The 25,255-nt window shown below is 44.7% G+C and overlaps 1 protein-coding gene across 1 annotated transcript in view; it reads right to left on the reverse strand.

Moving 5' to 3' along the window:
• Positions 1 to 25,255, reverse strand: part of STT3A (STT3 oligosaccharyltransferase complex catalytic subunit A) — a 202,662-nt gene that overhangs the window by 123,268 nt on the left and 54,139 nt on the right. Inside the window, exons 5-9 of the mRNA XM_078682331.1 lie at positions 14,437 to 14,582; positions 11,230 to 11,320; positions 7,001 to 7,107; positions 6,336 to 6,500; positions 4,371 to 4,551 (exon numbers count right to left, since the gene is read on the reverse strand). Coding sequence (XP_078538457.1) covers positions 4,371 to 4,551; positions 6,336 to 6,500; positions 7,001 to 7,107; positions 11,230 to 11,320; positions 14,437 to 14,582 — 690 coding nt within the window. The remainder of the gene's footprint in view (positions 1 to 4,370; positions 4,552 to 6,335; positions 6,501 to 7,000; positions 7,108 to 11,229; positions 11,321 to 14,436; positions 14,583 to 25,255) is intronic.

Here is a 25,255-nt window from a genome sequence, read left to right on the forward strand (position 1 = left end):
ACTGTGTGATCCTCGGACGCTAGCTTTAGCCAAGTGTGCCTCAGTTCTATTCGCAGGATACAACGGAGAGCGGGAGGGGGGCGGGAACCGCCACACACTGACAGCGGAGGGGGAGGTGGGGGAGCGGGAACAGACACACACGGCAAAAAAAACAAAGCACTCACGCAAGCAGGAAGGCGGGTGCCGGTCAATGCCGGACCAGATTCGGGGGCGTTCCCGGCTTTCGGCTGACGTCGCGTGACGTCGGCAAAAGCCAAAGAATCTCGGGAACGCCCCCGAATCTGGTCCGGCATTGACGGACAGGCCCCTCGTCCAATGGCTAGGCTCCATTTATGGAGCCAGCCAATGAATGACGAGGGCCGACCCAAAGCCACACTACAGTTCTCATCAGGTTTTCGCCTGCGCGAAAAAGATGCGCAGAGCGCATCTTTTCGCCAGGCAAAACCTAACAAGCATTTACAATGCAACGGTTTCGCCTTTGGAAAAGTTAGAGCTATTGGCAATGTAAAGGACAATGCCATTTATTTATCTGTTTTCAAAACCAACACATAAATACAAATGTTGTCATTTACAATGCCAATAGCTCAAACTTTTCCAAAGGCGAAACCGTTGCATTGTAAATGCTTGTTTCTCATGCTCTGGTAGAGGTCAAATGAAGAAAAATCAGTCTTCAAAAGTGAGCACCGATGCCCACTGCCTGCAATCACCGGCACAAATTAAGCATTGTCTCTGGTCTATGCTCAGTTTGTCCCTGGTGATGCTGCTGCTAAAACGTTCTGTGATTAGCTATTTAAACATCAACACCCGAAATGAAAAAGGGAGAAAATGACCCTACAATTACATGTTGGCTACCTACAAAACAATAATGGACAAGTCAAAGGCCCTCAAGCAAACCACGTGTGCTTTGTGCAGATCTCCAGGCTCTGGTTTACAGAACGCATTGGAATATGTTCAACAAGCGGTGAGCGGCCGGCCTGCAAAGACAGGGTCACAGCTTCTGTTGAAGTGGGTCTGGCCAAGATTAGAACTTGGTGCTGCCACTGCTTGCCCGCTCGGTAGCTGTCATATCGAGGAATGTATGAACTGACTCATTCTGGGCTTTACCATTGCCAGCGAGTTCCATGTCAAAGCAGTCGATTGATGCTGTCTGGACCCCTCCTGGAGCGCCCCTCTGCTTCAAGGGCATTCTGTCACCCTAAAAGCCATTACCAACTCGACGGCATGCTAAACACACACACACACACACAAGAATACTCATGCCCTTTAAATCCCCTGCTGCAGTCTTACACTTGTCTTCCCCTCCATGGTCTCGCCCCCTCTTCATCCTTGGCAGTCTCGCCCCTCCCCTTCACATCCCCAACTCCCATTTGCTTCGTGCTCAGCAGGAGCCTTACGCATCAGCTTGGAGCGCTGTTCCATTCCCATGAATCCCTAGCTCGGGTTGATACGCTGCAGGAAAGCAGCACCAAAGCACAGCGCCAATAATTGTCTGGTGTTTTAAGAAGAGCGTGGGTGACTGTGACCCGTAACCCTGAAATCTGGCCAAAGTCCCTAAAACTTGGGGCCGAACCCTGAGAATTCCCAGGCATGCCAACTGTTTGCAGGTAGCACTGCGTGCTGGGATTCCGTTCCATTAGCCTTATGGAATTAATCGAAATCGTGGAGATTATGTACCGCAGCTTTATGCCGCATATATGATAACGGTAAGCAAATATAAGGCTGCTGCTGGGCTTCTCAGGTATGTCGTATCCGGTTAATCAGAAATTGCAAAGGCGTTCTACCTAAGTGAACGGCTACTGGGGTGGCTTAACGGCTAGAGCGGCCGGCTTTGAAGCTGGGGAACCAGGCTCGAGTCTCGGCAGGGACGCACAGGCAGCCTGTGGTTCCGGGCAAATCTCTTAATCTCCCCGTGCCTAAAATAGATGTGTCCGTCTGTAATGCAGCGCTCTGATACCTTCAGGTCGAGTTCACGCTATATAAAACTACAAAAATAAAAATAATAATAATGGAGCTATCAGGCTCACGGATCACTGTTGTAGAAAATGGAAAGAGAGTAAAAGTCCATAAAAGAGCTGTCCATCGCCATGTTCGCGCCAGAAGACCATATGCTATACATATAGCTCCCTTTTATTTAAACCACAACATTAGAACAAAGGCGCTGTAGGTTAGCTTTCAAGCAGGGGCATCGGTGGTCAGGAAACGTTTGTACTGCGCCATAGTCGTGCTCGTCCATCTCACTTGTGCCTAAAGTCAGAGTAATTAATACCACTGTCTTCCAAAAGTAAAGAGCTTATGTACAGATCCAATAATCTAATCAGAATAGTCTGTCTCGCACAGGGGTCTCAGACGCTATTTCAAGTCATGCTTGTTGTTTGCATAGCACCTTCGCTACCCTTATTCGGTCTCGCAGCGCTTGGCAGACACAAGGAGGAGTGCAAAGAAGGCCACCAGAGTAACAGAGAAAAGAAGGGATAGAAGGTGCAGTGACGAGGGAGGAAAGGATATTGAATCACACACACATCCTAATCTATAGTGCCCAAGAAGGCCACTTCAAAGTGCTATGGGGGCACAGAGGGAATAGTATACGCATGGGCGCTGAGAGCAGGAGTGGCAATGGGGGTTAGAACCAGCAGTGAACATGAAGGTATGGAGTACTTTAGCAAGGATAGAATGAACGAAGATATTTGAACGAGTAATGTTTTTAAGGAGAAAAAAAGGAGATTCCGAAAAAGGAAGACTTGGGAAGGATGCCCAGCATCTCAACTCGCATTCGTTTCTTGGCCACAGTTCATTCGGTGGTGCAGATGCCGGTGACGAATCCCAGTTTCCTTTCCTTTTCCCTCCCCCCTTCCTCCCAGTTCAGAAAGGGGAATGGGGGCGGGGGGGTCATCTTTCCTTCCCCCCTCCCCACCTTCTGGGTCCGTCTGGGACAGAAAGCAAGCCCAGGCACCAAAATAAAAGTACCCCCGTAAGCGGATAGGATAGCTAAAAAGTTGCCTATGTGTGCTAATCGGGGCTGTTATGAACTTTTAAAGACACGCAGTATAATTGTTTTGCGAGGCATTGAAGGCTGCATTGATTTGTGCTAGCTGCAGCCAAAGTTTGTGGTAATATTATAAAAATCAATAGTAGAAACCGGCCCAGCAGACTATAAACCCGGCCAACAGGCAGCCCCCCTAACCCCCCCTAAAAAAAAACATCCGACGCACTGACCTGTTAGACCTGCCGATCGGGCCCTGTCTGGTGACACTATTGGCCGACCCTGCTCTCCTCCGACCTCGGCCACTCTCACATCATTTCAGCAGAGGACGGGGCAGCGCCGAGGGGTTTGAATGTTTGTGGTGCGTGTAAGTGTAGAAACTAGAAAGCAGCTCCTCGCGCCGGCCACTCCCTCCTTTCTGCGCTTAGGTGGAATGCAAGACTGCCACTGGGGGTCTAAAGGTGGGGGGAGGGGGGGTATGTCTGTTCTCATTTTGTGATCCCAACAGTATTGTATTTATATAGTTCAACTCGACCGGTATTTTGTACAATATCAACTCAAATATGTGAACTATTAACTGTACCTAAATCACTGACATGCATCCACTGAACGTTTTTACACTAATTGTTCAGAAATCTGTCAGTGTTATCTGCCAGTAAAGTTCAGGTCATGAAATAGTGCCCGATGGCGGGACCCGTTTCAATGTCGGTTTATACTTACTAGGCCTGAGGCCGGAAAGCGCCTGCTTCCTCTGCTACTCACAGGGGAAAGAGGTCAAAGCGCACGTCAGGGGCGGAGAAGGCAAACGAGGCTCGGCTCGTTTTAGACTCGATGGTTTAAGGGGACCGAGATCTTGGCTGTAGCCCCACTAGGGGACAGCTCCAAGCGAGAATAATTAACCAACCTACACGAAGACCCATAAAAATTCGAACAAGCAGGAGGGGGCGGGAAAGGGGGGTGGAGAGACGCAGAAGTGCCGGCAATGCCGGACCAGATTCGGGGGCGTTCCCGGCTTTCAGCTGACGTCGCGTGACGTCGGCAAAAGCCAAAGAATCTCGGGAACGCCCCCGAATCTGGTCCGGCATTGACGGACAGGCCCCTCGTCCAATGGCTATGCTCCATTTATGGAGCCAGCCAATGAATGACGAGGGCCGACCCAAACCCACACTACAGTTCTCATTAGATTTCTCCTGCGCAAAAGCTGCTTGCGCAGCTTTTTGCAGTCGAAACCTAAAAAGGGCATGGAGGCTACAGCGTATTGTTTTAGCAGTATGAAATAATTTAAATTGATCTCAAGGTATGCAAATGTTCACTGTACAATAATACAATCACACTTTGCCCTTTTATTCTCCAAGTACTCAGCAGATTTCTGAACTGTCCCATGTCTTACCTGTAAGCATTAGAACACCGCCAACAGTGAGAAGTACAAATCCAACCAGGGAGATGACGCTCCTAAAGAGGACTTCAAACTGCTGGGGATTCAGCTTGCTGCGCAAATAATCCACAAATGCATGAATCTGGCACAGGCCGAACACACCAAACGCAGCCATATGTTCAGACGATAGGACCGGCTGTGGAGAGAAAAGATGAAAAATCAGCGTACATAGCATATAATTCATTGAATTTGTTTCGCACGCCAGTCAAGTATTTGTTCTCAGTAATATTTCCACCCCACCGAGGTGCTGTCATTTTATCAGAGTGCGCTCATACAATGATATGCTAAATTCACACATCAATGGTGCGAGAAAGAGGTTAGGTACCTAGAATGAACAATATTGTCAAAGGAATTGCTATAAAGGTGCAGCTTGGTTTTGGAAGCACGTTGAAGAAACAAAACAAAAAAAAACATGTCAGCAAAAGCATTATTTCACAATCTGCAAGTCCTGTGAGATTTAGATTCGCTAATCTCTAACATTACCAAGTATGAAAGCCAAATAGTCGACAAACATTAAAGGAACATGTTCAAATCTCTCAAAAAATAATGAAGAGCATTTACCACTGACTGATGCTATTTCACAAAATAACTGCAAGTAAGATTTAGACTGAATACATAAATAACACCCGGAAGAGGAAAATCAAGGCACAATTACTATTAAATGAAGCAATGAAAAAAGAGGATTAATAATAAGGATTAAAAATTAGTCTAGACACACAAACCATCAAATACAGTGCTTGTGTATTATACATCAAGCATCACCATTGAAAAAGGAAGACAAGTAGAAAAATGCAAACGGTGTTCTCCGAGAAATGCATCTAGCTGCTGAACTGTCAATTACCTGCTGAAAAAACTGGGGTTGGAGTGCGGGAAAGTCAAAGTTTAAACAGAAAGCTAAGTAGGTCACAATATGCAGGCATGGAATTTCTAATCTAAATGGTAGGGTGCTTCACAATTGCTATATAAAACAGGATCAGAAGCAAACTTCTAGACTGAATTACAGAAACACACTGGGAAGTACACATTGGTCAGTAGAGTTCAATGTTTGCAGAAAAGACAGCTTGCAGTTAGTAGGGTTTCAAGTTGCAAGGGCAGTTATGGATCAATACTTAATTTTCAAACTTAATGGAGTCTTCCAATTTCAACCAGAGAACATTGTGTATGGCTTGGTGGTATAAAGATGCATAGATTCTTAGTCTACCATTGTGATACTTCGCTTCAACAATTGTGGCATACTATGTTCTGTCATGTTCTAGTCAACGTCATGGAATGCATAAGGGGGAATGGTTGGTGACGGAGTATGGATGAGGGGAAATGAAGAACATGAGTGCGTTCTGTGTAATACATGTTGATAACAAAATGTGTATTTCTTGAAGAACATGGTTGTGGAATTAAAATTTGGATAAAGGAAAGCGAGTTACTAATCAATGATAAAGCATTAATATTTAGATTAAACCAGCCCTGAAAAGGGTAAAACACTTAAAAAGCAACATGAAAGTAAAAACAAAAAAAACCGAAGGCAATCCAAATATTTACACACAGGTGTGCACATCTCATCTGCAACACATTTCCCCACAGCAATATTAATTTGCAAAATGACATGTGTAAACGGTTGTTCAAGTAGAATCGTCTTTTAGAGAGTGATTTATTTTTAGACCAACAGTTTGTAACCATATCTACGGTACTCTGACATAAATGGCACCTAAAGTAAAAAATGCTCTAGTGCTGCAACTGATCCTTTTGCTTACTGCAAGGGTTCTCAAAATACGAGATCACAGTTACAGTACAACACATTCACATTTTGCAGCGACTCTGGATTTGGACTACAATTTTAGTAATATGGACTAGTCCAGTTCAAGCAGCTCTGAATGTTCATGCCATTGCAGAAACAAATCTTTAAATGCATGGACCTCTCCTTACCTGAAATCCAACAAAAGAGATCTGCATTGACAGGATTGTTCCCAAGCAGTAAACTGTGCAATATGCAACGTAGATCCTGTGTGAAAATCTTCCAGTCAGCATCAGCACCAGCACATGCAGGGGAATCAGGTTAATAAGAAACACGTAGCCACCCCAGGAGGAGACCTAGTGAAGAGATGTTTTTTTAATAATCATATAGAAATTAGAATCAGTCCCAAAATGATCTGACAAAAGGCAACGTGCATGTAATACATACTTTGAGACTGAGTAAACATTCTTTCTCTTCGGCAAACCCGAAGAGTACTAGAATTGCCAAATCCATTACTTGGAAGAACTGGCTGGTTTGTATACCAAGTGTTTTCTTATGATTAGATTATTCGTAAAGGGCAACTTCAGGGTCTAATGTAGCCCACAGCCGATTTGTTATTACAGCAAACTTAACATCAGGGATGACTCTAATGGCAGAATTTAATATAATTGACACACTGAACATCGCTAACTGGACTAAACGAAATTAAATTGTGAACTTGCAACATAAAATGGAAGAGATTCATAAACCTATTGCAAACAATATGCTTTCGGCACCATCACAGACACAAAAGAACACTGAAAGTTTTGTTTGAACAAGGCATGTGTAGAGTGAAAAAAGAAAATAAACAATTTACCATGTAAAAATATGCTAGAGCACACATGGCTCCCCAGTAGATAGAGCCAGTCTTCACTGATTTGATCCACATGTAGTAGGTAAGAAGCATGCAGAAAATAGCAATCCCTAAACAAACACAAATTAAGATTTATAAACATCAAGTATAGGAGGCAAGAACGGTCATCTCAACAAAAGCGACATTTTGCACCAAAGGCCATCAAGACAAAATTAAGACAAACAGAAAGCACATTCTTCATTAGTAATTTATATCTCATTTTATAACTATTTTCAAAGACAACACTGTACATTACCATTCAAAAATACACAAATGAATCCAAAAATAAGAATTCCTATATTGCTATAGTTAGACTTGTCAACCATGGGGTGTTCGTCCCCCACACTTTTTTGCTAACCAGTGTTTAAGTGTGTGTGTGCTCACTTCCTTAAAACATAGTACCATTGTATTATCCCTAATTGGCATATTTAATTTACTTATAAGTCGTACTATATGTGCCCAGGGCCTGTAACTTAAATGCCACTAGTAGGCCTGCAGCACTGATAGAGCTACCCATTTACGAAGCCCTTTAAACATGTTTCAGGCCTGCCATTACAGCCTGTGTGCAGTTTTAAACTGTCATTTGCCAAGCTCAGACCTGATTTTTTAATACATATAATTTACCCCTAGGTAGGGGCAAAACAGCCCACAGGGCAGGGTACAATGTATTACATGTGTTTTTCAATACTGCTAGGCGTGCTTCTCCCATAGAATAACAGTGGAGTTACCTTACTTCACTTAATACGCTGTTAACTTCCAAATTGAAGCAGATAAACAGTTCATGTTTGGTGTCTTTGGAATAGAAATGAATAATCCTCTTTTATGGTAAAGTCGGATTCTGAACTACAATATTGTAAATACCACTTTTAGAAAGTTGAACAACAAAAGTATTTAAATAAAAGTGCACTCCTTCCCTTTCTGGTAGTCCATTTGTATCCTTGTTATGACTTGTAGACACCGGAAGAATTTACATCTGAGAGCGCCTTGATTATATCGGGACATTACATCGTGTATAATGTGGGACTGCTGTATTTCAATTGGTTTCATGGAGCATTTGATTTGATATTTATTTTCTGTGTTATATTATTTATTCACTTTATGTTATCATCGGTAGATGTATGTAGGGGAATTAATATAATTGCACAGGTAGAAATCTGCTTAGTGTCGTGGGGAAACCATCAGACGGGGTAGCAATGTAGCAGTGCAGTATATGACCGGAGTGGAGCCCAGAATGTCTGGTTTTGAGTGAAAGATGTGATGTGAGGTGAGAGGCGGGCTGTTATTAGAAAATTATTTTCATTCGAAACTGTGGGTTGGATTACATTTGAGTGTTTAATGAGGTTGTGAATGAAGAAGTATGACTGGGTATGTTGAAGTGAAATAAGTTTTTCGTTTTGGTCAGGGTAGTGCATTATAGGTATTGAAGTATAGAGAGCGTGTTGGTAGGGAATCACGTGGTGGGTTAATTAAGGTTGATTGAAGGCATGTGAATAAGAGTTTCACTTCTTACAATGGTTCATATGGGAGAGTGGTTGCGAGAGTTAATTAGAGGTGAGTCTGAGAGGAGAACATCGGGTAGACAGACTACAAAGGCTCGAGTTTTAGAAGGTACAGAGTGGGCACAGAGCAGAGATGAGGGTGTTCATTTCATTGCATTTGACCGTGGGTGGAATTTAATTTAGTCATGGGCTGCTAACAGATGGTGGTTTCGTAGTTGGGGTGGTTTGAGTATGTTCTGATTCGCGCCTCATAAGTGGGTTGGAGATCAGCATTGTGTTTGAGATTTTACGTTTCACTTTTTAAATGATTTTCATTAACGATGGTCATCTATGTTGAAATAGTATATTTTGACGCAATTGGAATAGCATTTCTTATTGTATTTTGCAGAAACCCCTGACGAAGAGCTTAAGGCTCGAAATGCATTGGGTTGCATAAACAGGGCCAACGTTGATGTTTATTAAAGTACACATGCCGTTGTTTAAAGTCTGGAATGGAAAGCAGCCGCAATTGAAAATGATAAACATCCAAATGGAATTTCGTTGTCTCCGTGGTTTTCATAAGGAAGCGATGGTTTAACTATCGTGATTAAAGGTTAAAAACTTTGATAAAATATGGATGAAAGGAGTGTATTGGAAAGGAAAAAGTTCCCAGTCAACGCAGTGCGCTCGTTTGGTGCGACAGTAACGCACCTTTTTGATCTTCACTTTTAGAAAGTTGGTATTTTTGTTGCCCTAGCCATTCAGATCTTGCAACCTGCCTCTCAGTCACATGACTGGGTATAGTTGGTAGTTGGCCTTTGTGTATTCTGCTTAGGTCGCTACACACAACAGAGAGCTTAGGTAGGCCTGGAAGGGCCATCACTGTCACGATGGGAGGGCAAAGTTAGGCACATTCCAACTTACACCTGAATAGTCTGTGTTCTGCCTTCACACAAAGGATTACATACGGCATGTAGTTAGTCTGGAGCCAGGACAGGGGAGGCAGGAAAGGGAAACCTCTAGAAGCTTCCCCCACATCAAAGGAAGTACCAGGTATAAATATTGAACCTCAGACGCCAACTCTTCAGTACACTCCTGGATCTGTGGATACTAAAGAAGAAGGACTTCTGTGCTGCTTTGGTACCAGAGGAACTGGCACTCTGCTGCCCTGCGTGCTGAGAAGGGAGATTAGACCTTCATCCTTTTTGGGACTTCACCCTGACAAGGATTGTGGTTATTACTTGAGTAGGATCTCATCCCCCTGCCCCCACTAGTAACCCAATTTCTTACAACTGCCACGTCTTTCCACAAAAAAAATCCTAACTCTAATTGCAAGAGTTCTCACCCAACGGCTTACCTCCTGGGTCAATTCCTGTTAGAAACATGAATCTTTTTATTATGGGTCTTCGCTTGTTTCCACTCCACCAATGTGTGTGTGCGCATGTGAGGATCAACATGTGTCTCTTAAGTCCTGTACCTTTTAGCGACTCAGCAACAACTACGATGTTGCTGTGGGGCTCAAACGTGTGTGATATCAATTCCACAAGCTCTAGGAATTTGTGTTGATTAATAAGCAGAGCTTTTCATACAGATCCTTCTCCAATAGCAAGTCAGTGACTCATTTTACCCAAGGGGATGTTAAGCCCTAATACTGCAAGAGCCCAGGCAATTGTGTTCCATAAGAAGTCGAATTCCAATCCAAGCAATCTATCTCCCTATCTCACTTCTCCCTGTAGCTGTGAGAGGTATGTAGCTAAACAACTTAGTCGCTTCTATGGCAACTCTCAGACAGAATGCTGAACTGGTTGAGGCAGAAAGTGGTTTCTTCTGGCTGTAAGGGATGACTTGAGGGAGGAGGTGGACCCTAGCAAAGTGGGCATCATAACACTGACATGCCTATTAACGGTGATTGACCTTGAAGGCCCAGACCTGACATGGATGTAGTCTTTTCACTCTATCTGGTCCCATCAATTATGCTTTCTTTGTTTTTTTAGGTGCAGAGCTACATAGATTTTTACTGTTCCACTTCCTCTTTAGCATAATGTTCAGTCTCTGTCCAAGCTTGTACTACTTTAGCATCTGCTTCTACAGGTGTGCAGATGACACCAAATTGTCAGCAAATCTTTTCAAAAGATGCATGGAGCAGGTCAAGTACTAAATGAGCTGCCACTATCTCCACGGGCTGGCAATTAAGGATTGGGACGTCTTCTAGGTTTTGTGCAACATCCATAGAGCTGTACGTGAGCATTTCCCTATTTTTATATTTGGAACATTCATTTTTATTCAACCCCTTCCATCTTCTTCTGCAACCTTACATTGAATCTCAGATAGAACTGTGAGAGTACCGATATGCTACACTGGCTCCCACCAGGTGGAATTACCTTCCTTTCCCCTGTGACCTAGAACATATTACAGTGTTCAGCCTTGTCAATACCTACTATAATCCTTTTTCTGGAAGATTTTGTTACTTCTAATTAGGGCCACAAAATCATTGGATGCAGACATGCTTTGGAAAAGCCAAATAACAAAATAATCTACGTGAATTTTGACTCGTGTGCCATAATGACATATTTGAGCTGGTCAATACTTTAGAATTATGTTACAGCTAGTTGGGCATCCATGCCAACTACATACAAGGTCATACATTATGACCCTCCTATATCCAAGCCCACATTTCTGAATTCAGAAGTGAGGTGTTCTTGTTCGATCACTCACCTTCATTATCATAGGAGCCAGCGACAGATCTGGAGATGTAACCTGGCACTACGGCAATCATGGCAGCTGCTAAAAGACCTGCACCTGCATCCTACAGGAAAGAAAATACAAGGGTTGCATTAAATCAGATCTTGTTCCTTCAAAACATATACAGACAGACAATGGATATCAATCCCTGAACTTGGAAACTGTAAGGAAAACACGGATTAAAGTGGCCAATGAGTTAAAGAGCCACTAGAAGTATTGAAGAAGAAAAGATGTTTAGATTGGCTAAGGCACCACAGTGTATTACTTCATTCATAAATAAAATCTCACTTCTGGAATATATCGAGATACACACCTGACCATGACCCCACAAGTTGCAGACAGTCACGTACCAGAATCATTTTTAATTTCTGAATTGGGTAAGAATTAATCCTTACAGATGTGGCAAATCCACTTCGCAGCTTGTTTTTTCTCATCAAAATGTGTCCAACAAACTGCTGAAATCTTTAGATCAGTATGGATTTCTTCTACAAGCTTCCACTATGCATAAAAGCCAGAGACTTCCCCAGGCCAGGTAGAGTGCAGGCAAGACGTAAAGCACTGCAGCTATCATCAGATGTGACCAAGCCTTCAACATTGTGTTCCTGGCATGCACTTTTCGGGCAGGAGCATCCTAGAGTAAAACGCTTTTCCACCTGCTCTCTACTGCAAACTGACAAGGAAATGAAGAGGCCCATAGCCTCCTGTTACCCACACCCACATGAATACACTCTTGGGCTAGAATGTCAGAGGGTAGCCTCCTGCCAAGAGGCTTGGCTTTCTGCTGCCCATGCTACAGGTCTTCTCTCTGATCTTGCAGTGCTGCTGCCCATCCTGCACATGTTCCGTATGTGTCAGAGTGGACCACACCTATCCCGACTAACACCGGTTTACTTTGTTGTGTGTGCTGCACCTGAAAAGGAATTGCTTGAAGGTGAAGATACTCTCATCCCAGCTGTAATGGACTAGCTACTCATATAGGTGTACTTTAATGATATGGAATACACCAGGTCATAATCCCTCATATGTGCGAAAGACCCAGGGACATTTAAGCAATTTTTTGCACCAGAATTCTGCTCCAATTTCATAGCACCACAGAAAGTTGAACCTGCGTATTTATTAATAAAGATCAAATTTGATGTGGCACCAGTCATCAACTGCTCACTTTCACTACTTAAATCATATGTTCTCTAAAATACAGTACTACGTAAATTTGTGTTGGCTTGCCAAGTAGTTAACATGTTTATTGGCAAATACCCTATCCAGTGATTGTCTACTTTGCAAATATTTATATTTGGGTTGCTCCATAGTGCTACAACATGTAATTAAAATTATATATTTTTCTATAGACAATTAAAAAAAATCCCCAGAATGAATTTAAAATCCTAACCATTACTTTACACAACATTTTTCCCTACATAAGTCAAAAGGTGTCCCGAACTCAGGTTACTCTTTATATTTAAAAAAGAAAACCTAAAATCAGCATAACTGCATATAGTCAAGTCTTTCATAACGGCACCCGGTGTGACACACAGGTCAGAAGTGTGAATCCCGTCAAAACCCACTCTGAGCACCATGAAGATGGGTAACACCAGTTATTTACAACGCAGAGAACCAATTCAAGTGGATACAATAAGTTATAGGTCATAATTGAGTTTATTATACTTAAACACTATATCTGACCTTATTTCACAGTCGGAAAAATACGTTCTGGAGAAAATACAGCCAGACGCCAGTCACATATACCTGCCCTGACAGCTAGGATTATAGTAACAGAACATTTTCAACTCACGGCAGACTGTTATGCATGTTAGGAAACATGCTGAAAACAAGGTGAATAAACCAGTGCAGTTTTAAAAGTAAACCATTCAGAACTACATTTCAGCTTTCAGAATTATGGAAGAACCTCAGCTTAGTCTCTGTGCTACTACTTTTGAAGGCACTCAGAGCACCACAGATGTTCCTTGTCGTAGTTGATATTAAAGGAACAAGGGTGTGGCCAAGGGCCAGGCTCTGTTTCACAAAAAATGTGTCTTCTATTTCTAATAAACACCTAGGAGACAAGGAGTCATAGTAGATACCACTCGAGAAAGAAAGTGGTACATGCCCTTTGTATTTCAGGATGTTAGACCCAATTCAAAAAGACCATTAATAAATCAGACATACTTTCAAAGTTATTACAGTCCTAAGTGTGTCAAAACATGCTTAAATGTACTCCAGTCCAGCCCTGGAGTGTATCGCGCACCTCACACACATTGCCATTCAGAGGTACAACATACTTACTCCCTTAGAAATTAATGGAGGCAGGCATTTATACTAACATCCCATAGGAATTCATGTTAAATTAAATTAATAGGTTTTACATTGAAATCACATATATACATTCATATAAATATTATATATTTGTGCGATAAAATATTAGGAATGATTAGTGATTCATTTTATTTTTTAATTTGAAGACATAATTGAAAAACACGAAACGTGTTAAATTACTTAAAAAAAATATTTACAAGTATTTACATTGTATACCCAACTTTTACCCAAGTTTGCTACACATTAAACTAAACAGTGAGGTGATTTTTGTTTACATTTTTGTAAAATATATATTTCTTAAATCAATTTATTTAAATTATATCATTATTTAATACACATTTAATTTGAGGAGTTTATGTGCAAATACATTTTATTAGTTAACAATGTTAAACTAAACAAAATATTTTACACTGAAATATACTTTCTCGTGGGGGGGGGGGGGAGAGGGATTCCCACCAACAGGTGAAAGGTTAAGTAATATTAAGTTTGCACTTATCAATTCAGTTTCAGAAGGTTCCATTCACTTAGAGAAGGGAGTGGAGACATGGAAGTCTAAGCCTAGGTATAATCTCCACAAGTAAAACCGTGAATAGCAAAGGAGCAGAGTTTTACATCAAGTTGTAGGAGTAGATCGCCATAGGAGTAGATTTTCTTATGTAAATTTAACTTTGTGACTCTGGACCTACATAACTATAGAAGCAAAGTCTCCAGTGAAAAGTAGATAAAAGAAAAAGGAAATGGTTTCACAAGTTTAAGAAGTTAACCACAGAAAATTCTCACTTTACAAATTTATCCTGGTGGTAAATTACATGAAAGCAACGAAAGTGAGTTTAGGGTGGGGAGGAGTAAAATATATAAGCTTTGTGATACCTTGAGTTCTTTAGTCAGGTGATACGTGACTATTGTGGTGAAGGATGAGAAGAGGGGAGCCAGGAACACACACACATTCCGGATATCAATGGTAATGTGGAAGAAATGGAGAACATGGTATAATGCCGCAGATGTGATCATCAAACCTGTAATACAAAAAACATGAGTGGCAAGACTTACGTATAGAGATGGAGGCTCTCAATTACCATGGCCAGCAGTTTCAACAAGCACATTCATATCTGTCAGCACTTACAAAGGCTGGCAGCTGCAAATCTAGAACATAATTTCTCTTCTTAAAGTCTACTACAACTCTCAGAGAGGAGATGAGAGTCTTCCACAACTCTATTCCCTTAAAAACTCTGAACTTGCCTTGAAGCCACATGAAAATATAAAACTTAATTGTGGCATCTCATCAAAAGGTGGGCTTTAGGTTTAAGTCAGCATAGAGCATAAAAGTACACAATATTTACCCAAAATTATTAATATTATTTAGTTTAGTAAGTGAACACACACAAAAATCACATGCCATATGTTTTAAATAATTCACAATTCTATTTTTGCAAGTAAAGATGTCCAGCTTTTTAAATAAAATCTAAAGCAAAACCGAATTGAAGGCAACATATTGTATGCAGCGGCACTCAAAGCAATCTTGAGATGCAAAGAAAGTTTGACAGTTTAAGACAAATACCGAAGAAGAGAGAGGGCACCAAAGAACAGCAAAAACAGAGAAGACTGAAGAAAGCACCTGACTTGGCCCTAGTCCCACCGGCCTGTCTGCAGCCCTAATCGAATACTGCACCAAAGTAGACTCATCCTACAGCTGACACTCCCAAAAGTTTGGAAATACTGCCTTACTTCAAAAAAAGACTGAAGACTTCCAGTGAACAGCGGACCGGTTCAGCAGGAACTCCAAAAAAAAAAAAAGACAGGTCTCTGGAACCGCCAAAACCCAAAACCCGAAGCAACCACTGCACCAGTCACCTCCGGTCTGAGTTGAAGTGGGCCACCGTGCCAACAAGGTTCCCCAGCCCTCCAGAGCTCAAGTACATCATGATATCCCCCCTCCAGCACTGACATGTTGCCTGCTGCCTCTGCACGCAGGCCCCCTCTACAGTGACTGCTCCTGTAAGGAAAAATCTGATGCCTAAAGACACCCGTCACTCCTGGGCCTTGGAGAAGAGGCCCAAAAGGTGTGCCCGAGCATCGCAAGGCCTGAGCCCACTTGCTGGTTCAGCAAGACTGGCTTCGTAGCCAGGCCTGCAGCCTCTTTTTACAGAATCCGATCTTCATTGAAGCGCATTGGGCTCCTGATGCGAATTTGCACCCTGCACCTGCCCACCCTTGTGCCACTGGTGGTGTACTGTTGGTGCTGCCTTAGACCTTGTCCACCACTCACCTTAACTCCTGGAGATTGGTCATGTAAGTCGATGTACTGTACCGGTTCGCAGAACTTTGCTGTTCTTTCCATAGGATAACATTGCTAAACTCAGAAATTGCAGTGTCCACTTTTTAAAGTGACAATAATATATATATTTAAAAAGTACTAAGAACGATTTTTCTCAGATGCCTAAACATATATAAAAATACTTGCTATTTTTAGGTCGAGCCTAGAGCAGCGCATGCGCTGCATGCTCGACTTTTAGTAAAGGGTAAAAAAAGTGCTAGAGTTTTGCTGGCCTGAAGCTTGAGTGCACATGAGTGCACGTGAGTGCACGTGCGTGCACGTGCGTGCACGCGCGCAGCCGCCATCTGTCTCCTCCGTCACGGGTCATTAAGTTGCTTTCCCCTCTGCCTCCGTCCAGTCACTAACTTTCACTTTCATGGCTTGTTTAGATAGTTGAAAAGATCCGCTTGGTTTCCAAACAGATGTTTTTATTTATATCTATGGGGAGAGGAGTTGGCCTAACGGCTAAGGCGCCCCGACCTCGGACCTGGAAATCTGGGTTCGAGTCTCGGTAACGACGCCAAAACCTCCTGTGATTCTGGGAAAATCACTTAATCTCCCCGTGCCTAAAAAAACATGAAAGTGTGTCTCCTCATGTAAAAACGTAACTTGTGCTATGTAAAGCGCTCTGATACCCGATTCGGTTCGGGTCTAGTTCGCGCTATATAAAACTCTACAAAAAAAAATATATATATCGATGCCAAAAATCAGTGCAACACTACATATAGCCTTCAGTTTTCGCCCTCCTGTGCACCAGCAGAAGTGCAAGATACAACATGCTCTACTTTTTGAGTACGAGAAAGGAAAACAAACACTGTTAAAGGAATGATCAGCAGCAGATGAAAAGAGGCCTCTGACATTTGACACCCTGTCTTTGAAAAACACTATATGTTGCAAGACAAAGTGCAAAGTCCTCTATTGTTCATTTTTAAAGTGATTTCCTTCGTGGTTATCTTGAGGTGCTGCAGGACCCCCGCACCTCTGGTCCAGCTCCGAGGGTGTTCTTTGAAGAGGGGGCTGTGTATTAAGCTGAGCCCTCTTGAAGATGGCTGCATGGCATGCCAGCCTCGCAGTCACCTACGAGGGAGACATTCTCGCTGCTGCCTGAGTCTGATGAGAACATCTGTATGCACTGTGGAACACATGCAAGATGTTAAGACAGGAAATATGGAGAATATTTCTCGAGTTTTATGCCTCTAACATGCTGTCAGCTGCTTGATTAACATTGGATGGAAGCCTTGTTCTCACCCAGTCAAGCTGTAATGTGAATTAGTAAGCACCGAGATCTCATTCTCGCTCCATATGTCCATATTCCACAAGTCTGACACAGATGAAAGTAGATATCGCTCTGTTACAGCACCAACTTTTAGCAGGCGCTTTAAATCCATATGTGGGATAGCCACTAATACCAGTGAATTCTCTGCCAAGCCGCCTCCAGGTGAACACTTCTCAGGTTTCTGGAAAGGCGTCATGATAGGATGGAGTGAGTACATCCTTGGTGTACAGCATAGGTTTAAGAGGACTGTATCCATCCCAGGTTTTAAAGATAACCTGTAACTGAGTTACCTTCAGATTCATTGCATTTACATTTACTGTATGTGAAAATCCAGAAAATCTGGTGTGGATCTGGTCATCCTGGACTCACGTTTGACCTCCTAGGATACACGACTATTGCGCTTCATGCGCCTTTAATTCACAAGCATCGGGGCAAAATTTACAAACAACATCAAATTAAAGAAACTGAACAATGAATATGCTACTTACCAGTATGCATCTGTTCTTGGCATGTAGGGCTGCTAACATTCATATCTTTTGCATAGATCGCCGCCTAGTGTTGGGTCCGGATGATTGCACATTGTTGTCCTGGAAGAGTCTTCGAAGTATCACGAGATAGGTGGCTCCTCCCCTGGACTACAGTGCGCATGGGCATCGACTCCATCCCCAGATTGTTTTTAGCCATTGTGGCAGAGATGGAGTGAAATAGTGTAAAGGATGTCCATGCTAATGATTGAATGCAAGAGAGTATCTGCAGCCGCTACGGGCACCGGGGAGGAGGGTGGGCGATATGAATGTTAGCAGCCCTACATGCCAAGAACAGATGCATACTGGTAAGTAGCATATTCAGTTCGAGGCATGTGGGCTGCTAAATTCATATCTTTTGCATAGAATACATAGCAGTCCCTCCATTAATGGCGGTTGCCCGTGCCAGCTGCAGAAGTCTGAAAGAGTGTCTTGAGAACAGCCTGTCCTACAGCTGCTTGCTGCTTGGAATGCACATCGACACAGTAATGTCTGGTAAATGTGTGCGGTGTAGCCCACGTGGCTGCTCTACAAATGTCTTCCAAAGGAATGTTCCCCAGGAAGGCCATGGAGGCCCCCAACTTGCGTGTGGAGTGCGCCCTTGGGGGTATTGTTAAAGTACGTTTAGCTTTTTGATAACAGATTTGAATGCACTTAATAATCCATCTGGCTATTCCTGCTTTGGAAATAGAGTTGCCTTTGTGCTGTGCTGAGAAGGCAACAAAAAGTTGTTGTGTTTTCCTACAGTGTTGTGTTCTGTCAATGTAGTACATCAACGCCCTCCTAACGTCCAATGTATGGAGCATTCTTTCCGCTACTGTTTGTGGGTTTTGAAAGAATGCGGGCAGGTCAATAGTTTGGTTGATATGAAACTGTGACACCACTTTCGGAAGGAATTTGGGGTTAGTGCGTAGTACTACCCTGTTTGAATGAATTTGTATGAATGGCTCCTGGATTGTGAGCGCTTGCAGCTCACTAACACGCCTGAGCGATGTAATAGCAATGAGAAAGGCCACTTTCCATGTTAGGAACTGAATTTCGCAGGAGTGCAGTGGCTCAAAAGGTGGGCCCATCAGCCTAGTGAGGACCACATTGAGGTTCCACACTGGAGCTGGTGGTGTTCTCGGAGGAATGACTCGTTTCAGTCCCTCCAGGAAGGCTTTAATGGCAGGCACCCTGAAAACAGAGAGATGCTGCCTGTTCTGGAGATAAGCCGCTATGGCGGATAAGTGTATCCGAATGGAAGCGTATGCTAGATTGCATTTGTAAAGATGTAACAAATAGCAGATGATGTTAGGAATGGATGCATCCAGCGGGTTGATATTGTGTTCTGTACAGTAAATGACAAACCGCTTCCATTTTGCTGCATAGCAAGCTCTGGTAGTGGGCTTTCTCGCCTCTCGTATGATATTCATGCATTCAGGAGGCAGGTTGAGGTAGCCAAACTCTAGGACCTCAGGAGCCAGATCGCCAGGTTGAGCTGTTGCGGATCTGGATGCTGAATGGCGCCATGGCTCTGCGTCAGGAGGCTTGGAGAGAGATGCAGCCTTTGATGCGGTACCACGGAAAGTTCTAGAAACGTGGTGTACCATGGTTGGCGCGCCCACGTTGGAGCAACCAGGATGAGCGTCATCGAGTGTTGCTTTAGCTTTCTTGCCACCAGCGGAATGAGAGGCGCTGGGGGAAAAGCGTACGCAGATCTGCCTGACCAGTTCATCCATATCGCATTTCCTTGCGATTCTGGGTGAGGGAACCTGGCGGCAAAGCTTTGGCATTTTGCGTTTTCCCTCGTGGCAAAGAGGTCTATCTGTGGATGACCCCACTGTTGGAAGTACGGGTGGAGTACTGATGGATGTATCTCCCACTCGTGCATTTGATGGCTGTATCTGCTGAGCAGATCCGCCATCTGATTGTCCTTGCCCGGGAGGTGTTCCGCCATGAGGAAAATGTTCCTCTGAATGGCCCACTTCCACATGCTCTGAGCCAGATGAGACAGCTGTGGCGAGTGAGTACCTCCCTGCTTCTGGATGTAGTACATGGCTGTCATGTTGTCCGTCCGGATCAACACGACCTTGTTGCACAGATGTACCTTGAAGGACTTGAGCGCCATGAAGATTGCCATCAATTCCAGGTAGTTGATGTGCAACTTCTGTTGCTGAGTTGTCCACAATCCCTGCACCGTGTAGTGGAGCACATGAGCTCCCCACCCATGGAGAGATGCGTCCGTCGTTAGGATAATCTGTGGCACAGGCTCTTGGAACGGTCGTCCCTTGCAAAGGTTGTGTGGATTCCACCAATGCAGAGAGTTGTATGCCCGACCGGTCACCAACACTAGGTCTGTCAGTTGTCCCCGAGCTTGTGTCCACTGATTTGCCAAGCATTCTTGGAGCGGACGCATATGCAACCTTGCGTGCGGGACTATGAAGATGCAGGAGGCCATCATGCCTATCAACTGCATGAACACTCTCGCTGGTAGTGAGTGTTGCGGTCTGAACCTTTGGATCAGCGACTGAATGTTGTCGATCCTGACCGGGTTTGGCTGAGCCATAGCAGTCAGGGTATTTATTGTTGCGCCCAGATACTGCCGCACATGGGCTGGCTGAAGGTGCGACTTTGGGTAGTTTAGCGAGAACCCCAGACTGTGAAGAAGGCGAATGGTGTGGGACATGTCTGCGGCGCACTTTCGTTCCGACTTTGCTTGAACGAGCCAGTCGTCTAGGTAAGGGTAGACATGTATGTTCTGTCTCCTGAGGTGCGCCGCAACTGTCGCCAGACACTTTGTAAACACTCTGGGGGCAGTGGTCACTCCGAAGGGTAGGACTTTGAACTGATAATGCCTGTTGTGGATGGTGAACCTGAGGTATTTTCTGTGGGATGGGTGGAGTGGTATGTGAAAATAAGCATCCTTGAGGTCCAAGGTTGCTAGGAAGTCCCCTTGGTTTAGCAGGGGAAGAATCTGTTGCAGTGTAAGCATGTGAAAGTGTTCTGACAGTATATACAGGTTGAGGGGGCGTAGATCCAGAATGGGTCTGAGGGATCCGTCCTTCTTTGGGATAAGGAAGTACAGGGAATAGACCCCTGTGCCTTCCTCCTCCACTGGTACGAGCTCGATTGCGCCTTTTTGCAGCATCACCACTACTTCCTGCTGAAATAAGTGCAAGTGCTCTGCCGACATAGGACGTTGTCTTGGGGGTATGTTGGGTGGAGTGGATGTTGGCTCTAAACAGTAGCCGTATTGGATAAGTTTTCTGACCCACCTGTCTGTGGTGATGGATGTCCAGACTGGCAGGAACTGCTGGAGTCTCCCCCCGACCGGTGTTGGATGGTCGGGGGGCAGTGACAGAGAGTCACTGTTTGTTGGCGGCAGAGGAACGGGAGTTGTTGTTTCCTCTGCCCTTGGCACTATTACCTCTGTAACCCCCTCTACCCTGTTTGGGGTACGAGGATTGTGCGCCACCTTTCGTGAATTGTGTCTGTTGACCCAAGTGTCCTCTGGTAACACCGCGTGCACCTGAGCGACGAAAAGTGCTCCCCCTGAACTGTTGAGACTGAAGCGCCCCCATGGACTTAGCAGTCTCATTGTCCGTTTTAATTTTCTCGAGGGTGGTGTCAACATCTGGGCCAAACAGTCTGTCAGGATTAACGGGCTGGTTGAGTATTGTTGTTTGAATGTCAGGTTTAAAGCCTGATATGCGAAGCCATGCTTGTCGCCTTAAAATGACGCTAGTGTTAATCGCCCTAGCCGCTGTATCAGCCACATCAAGTGCACACTTTATTGCAGCGTTTGAAATGAGCTTTCCCTCTTGTATGAGCATTTCTGCTCCCTCCTTAAACTGATCAGGTAGGTGTTGAAGGAGCTGTTCTAGGGTGTCGTAATGCGCCCTATCATATCGTGCCAATAGTGCCTGTGTGTTTGATATACGCCAGATATTGGCAGCCTGCGCAGCCACCCTTTTGCCCGCTGCCTCAAGCACTTTCGACTCCTTGTCTGGGGGAGGAGCTTCACCCGTCGTCTGGGAGTTCGCCCTTTTGCGGGCATTGGCGACCACCAGCGAGTCCAGAGGCAACTGTCCCCGAATATATGCAGGGTCCCCAGGTGCCGGTCTGTATTTCTTTTCGATACGTGGGTTCACCACTCTCGCCCTGGTAGGTTCCTTAAAGATCTCTGGGGCATGCTTAAGGACACCTTTTAGCATAGGAAGTGTTTTAACTGTTCTCTCTGAGACAGAGAAGGTGTCAAACAAAAAATCTTCTTCTACCGGGTCAGCATGCATGTCCACATCATGATTCGCAGCTGCCCGCTCTATCAAGGCATTAAATGCCGCTGAAGCCTCAGTTGGGGATGTACGTGCACCAAAACCCTGTGGGTCCTTTACCACCTGTATCACCAGTGTCGTCATATGAGTCCTGTTGTACATCAGGGTCATTGTCAGCTGGGAAATTGTACTGTTCATCCTGGTTATTGTCCTCTCCCCCTGACTGGTTGGGGGAAGGTGATGGACTCCTCCTTGGTGGAGGCTGAATAGGTTCAACAAGGGCAGGAATGTCCTGTGCCGGCCTTTTCTTTTTCAGTGGAATGACATAGGATTCCAATGGTTGGGAAGTGATCTTTCGTTTATAGAGGGTCAATTTCCCGGTTTCGGCATCGATGTAATGCTCAGAGTGTTCTTCTGAGTCTTGACGTCGATCCAATCGGCCACTTTGTGTCGAAGTTTCTGACGTTTCAGTGATCTTCGGCACCGATTTGGTTGCAAATGCCTTCGGTGCCACCTTCGGCGGCAGAGTGTAGAGAAGCTTGGTTGAAGTCTTCGCAGGTGCGTTCACCGGTTTCGGAGCCGACGGCGTGTGAGTTGTCGACGTTGAAGCCTTGTCCCGAATACGTTTGAGGGAGTCAGTGACCTGCTTTGTGAATGAAGCGGAGGGTTTGGTAACCGATGCTCCATGTCCGCCACTATCGGAGGACCTCGGTGGCGACGAGGTGACCTCCGACGAATCTTCGGCTGCAACGGTCCGTGCCTCCGTTGTAGGCTTAGGCGCCGATGCCGTTGCTTTAGATGTGGGTGGTGTCTTTGTGCCAATGCGCAGTGCCTCCGGACTTCGGGTCGTGGTCCTGTGCTGACCTCGCTTCGACAGCTTTAGTGGACTTTGCCGGCGTAACCGTGCTCGACACGTGATGGACGACCTTCTTCGAGGACGGGTCCTTGGCCACTTTCTGCGGCGCTGCCGACTCAACAGCTTTCTTCGACTTCGGAGGGCCGGAGGGCGACGGAGTCGATGAGGGAGCAGGCTTTGTCATTTTTGATGGTACGTCGGCCATTTTAGGTGTCGTCGAATCCGAAGGTTTCGGTTTCGATGGGACGTCGGCCATCTTTGGTGCCGTCGATTCCGAAGGTTTCGGTTTCGATACGCGCAATGGCGTCTCCGCTGGTGTGTCCGTGGCCGGGCCAGAAGGCGGGGCCGTGGATAGCGGTACAGGGTCGTGGGTAAGGCCGAGTGGCGATCCCGTGACCCGCGGCTGAATCATGTAACTTTCGGGGCATAGCTCTTCCTCCGAGCTATCTTCCGCGGCCCCATAAACTTCTTCGTCGTCCCCTACCTCCTCGACGTATTCAAGGTCTTGGCTCTGTTCCTCGACGTGTTCCTCGGGATCGGCCTCGACCTCCGTCGACGGTGGTGAAATCTGAAGATGATGGCTTCGGCCTTCTTCTGCGGGGTCGTCGAATATGTCGTCGGGTGCCGGAGCCGCTCGCCGGGCCTCGCCGCGCGCCGAAGCTTGAGCGTTTTCTTGGACCTGAACTTTGAGCAGGCCATGCAGTTGTCCTCGTTGTGGTCCGGCGAGAGGCATTTGTTACAGACTGGATGCACGTCGATATGTGGGTATTTGGACCCACAGACGGGGCAGAACTTGAACGGACTCCGTTCCATGGTAGAAGTGCCGGTGTCTTGCTGCGACGAGAGGGCCTCGATGTCCGAAGAGTTACTCGACTCCGCAGAATTCCGACCCAAAGAGTCGGATGAAGCTCGATACCGCACGCGAACAATACCGACGCAGATACGAAGGCCTTTTGGCCTTAAAGAAGTACATTTTTTCGATTCAGACAAGGAGACGTCGAAAGCACATCCGAACCCAATGGCGGAAAAAAACAATCTGGGGATGGAGTCGATGCCCATGCGCACTGTAGTCCAGGGGAGGAGCCACCTATCTCGTGATACTTCGAAGACTCTTCCAGGACAACAATGTGCAATCATCCGGACCCAACACTAGGCGGCGATCTATGCAAAAGATATGAATTTAGCAGCCCACATGCCTCGAACTCTCTATTTAGAGAGTAAGCCTTGTTCATTCTTTGACTGCCGAAGGCATCATTTTCAAATGGGAATCGGCACAGCTACCCTGGTCGCATAGCAGATCATGTTCTTGTCCTGGTTTGTGACGAAGGAGGCATGAGCATAAGGCTTTCCTCTATACCTACGGACACCCGTTGAGTATTACTCCGACAACAGGTTAAAGTTTTTTTGTTTTTGTTTACCATTCTGTATATGTAATTTAGCTATGCAAAGACTCGAACGTTATTTTTACATCTTTGGTTTGAAGGATCCTGGCTACCCAAATAAGCTTGAACTTTATCTTTTCTGGTGGTATCTCAAGACCAACATATGGATAACATTCCTTTTCTTTTACTGCCAGAATAATCTCCCTTAGGGAATCATTTTAAAGGATAATTTCCCCAGGAAGTAACACCTGGAACAGAGGCTCGTGCAGGAATATTCTTCAAATAGTTCATATAAGCAAATTTCTAGGAGTGCTCCATGCTATTTTAATCTTTGAAATCAGAAAGTGTGCATCAGTTTTCCTTCACCAGAAAAAAATCCACTCTTTGGCATTACTAAAATAATTTAGGGACGTGTCAAGTCTCTCAGGGGGACAGAGGTCTGCACCTCATTGTTAGATTCATTAAGGGCTCACATGAACCTTAAACAAGCATTGGCATAGCCAATAGGTCTTGCTTTTGAGACCTTCTAAGTATTTAGTTATGCAGCACAATATCCTTGGTGCAACAACATCAACTGTTGCGTGGCTAAACACTTATAAGGTCCCAAAGGCGAGACCTATTGGCTATGCCAATGCTTGTTATAAATTGGTGTGGATCTCCTTCTTGAGTTATGTTGTCAATTATTGATCATTGTGTGTATTTGCAAATGTCTTACACTCCTGTGTTAAGCCTAAGGCGTTTCGACCACACTGTCCCCTAACAGAGCACTTTGGGATTGCATAGCAAGTTCTGTCCACGAGCAAGGGAATCTCTGGACTCTTTACACGGTATATCAGATTATAGATATATCACATAAACAGCCAGCTTCCTACATTAGTGGTGCAGCGGTGGGTAAGAAGACTCAACTCTAGATAAAAAAAAAAATTCCCAATTTTCGATTCTTCTCAATTGTTTTAAAATCGCTGTAGAGATTTGGTTAAGTCCCTTTACAAAACTGTTTTAAAATTTAAAAAAGTATTTTTTGTAAGTTCGGCCTTTAGAAACTGATGAAGCATTTTTAGTCACTTTTCTTAAAAGGTCC

Source organism: Lissotriton helveticus, chromosome 3_1 (genome assembly GCF_964261635.1).
Source record: "Lissotriton helveticus chromosome 3_1, aLisHel1.1, whole genome shotgun sequence".
NCBI lineage: Eukaryota > Metazoa > Chordata > Amphibia > Caudata > Salamandridae > Lissotriton > Lissotriton helveticus.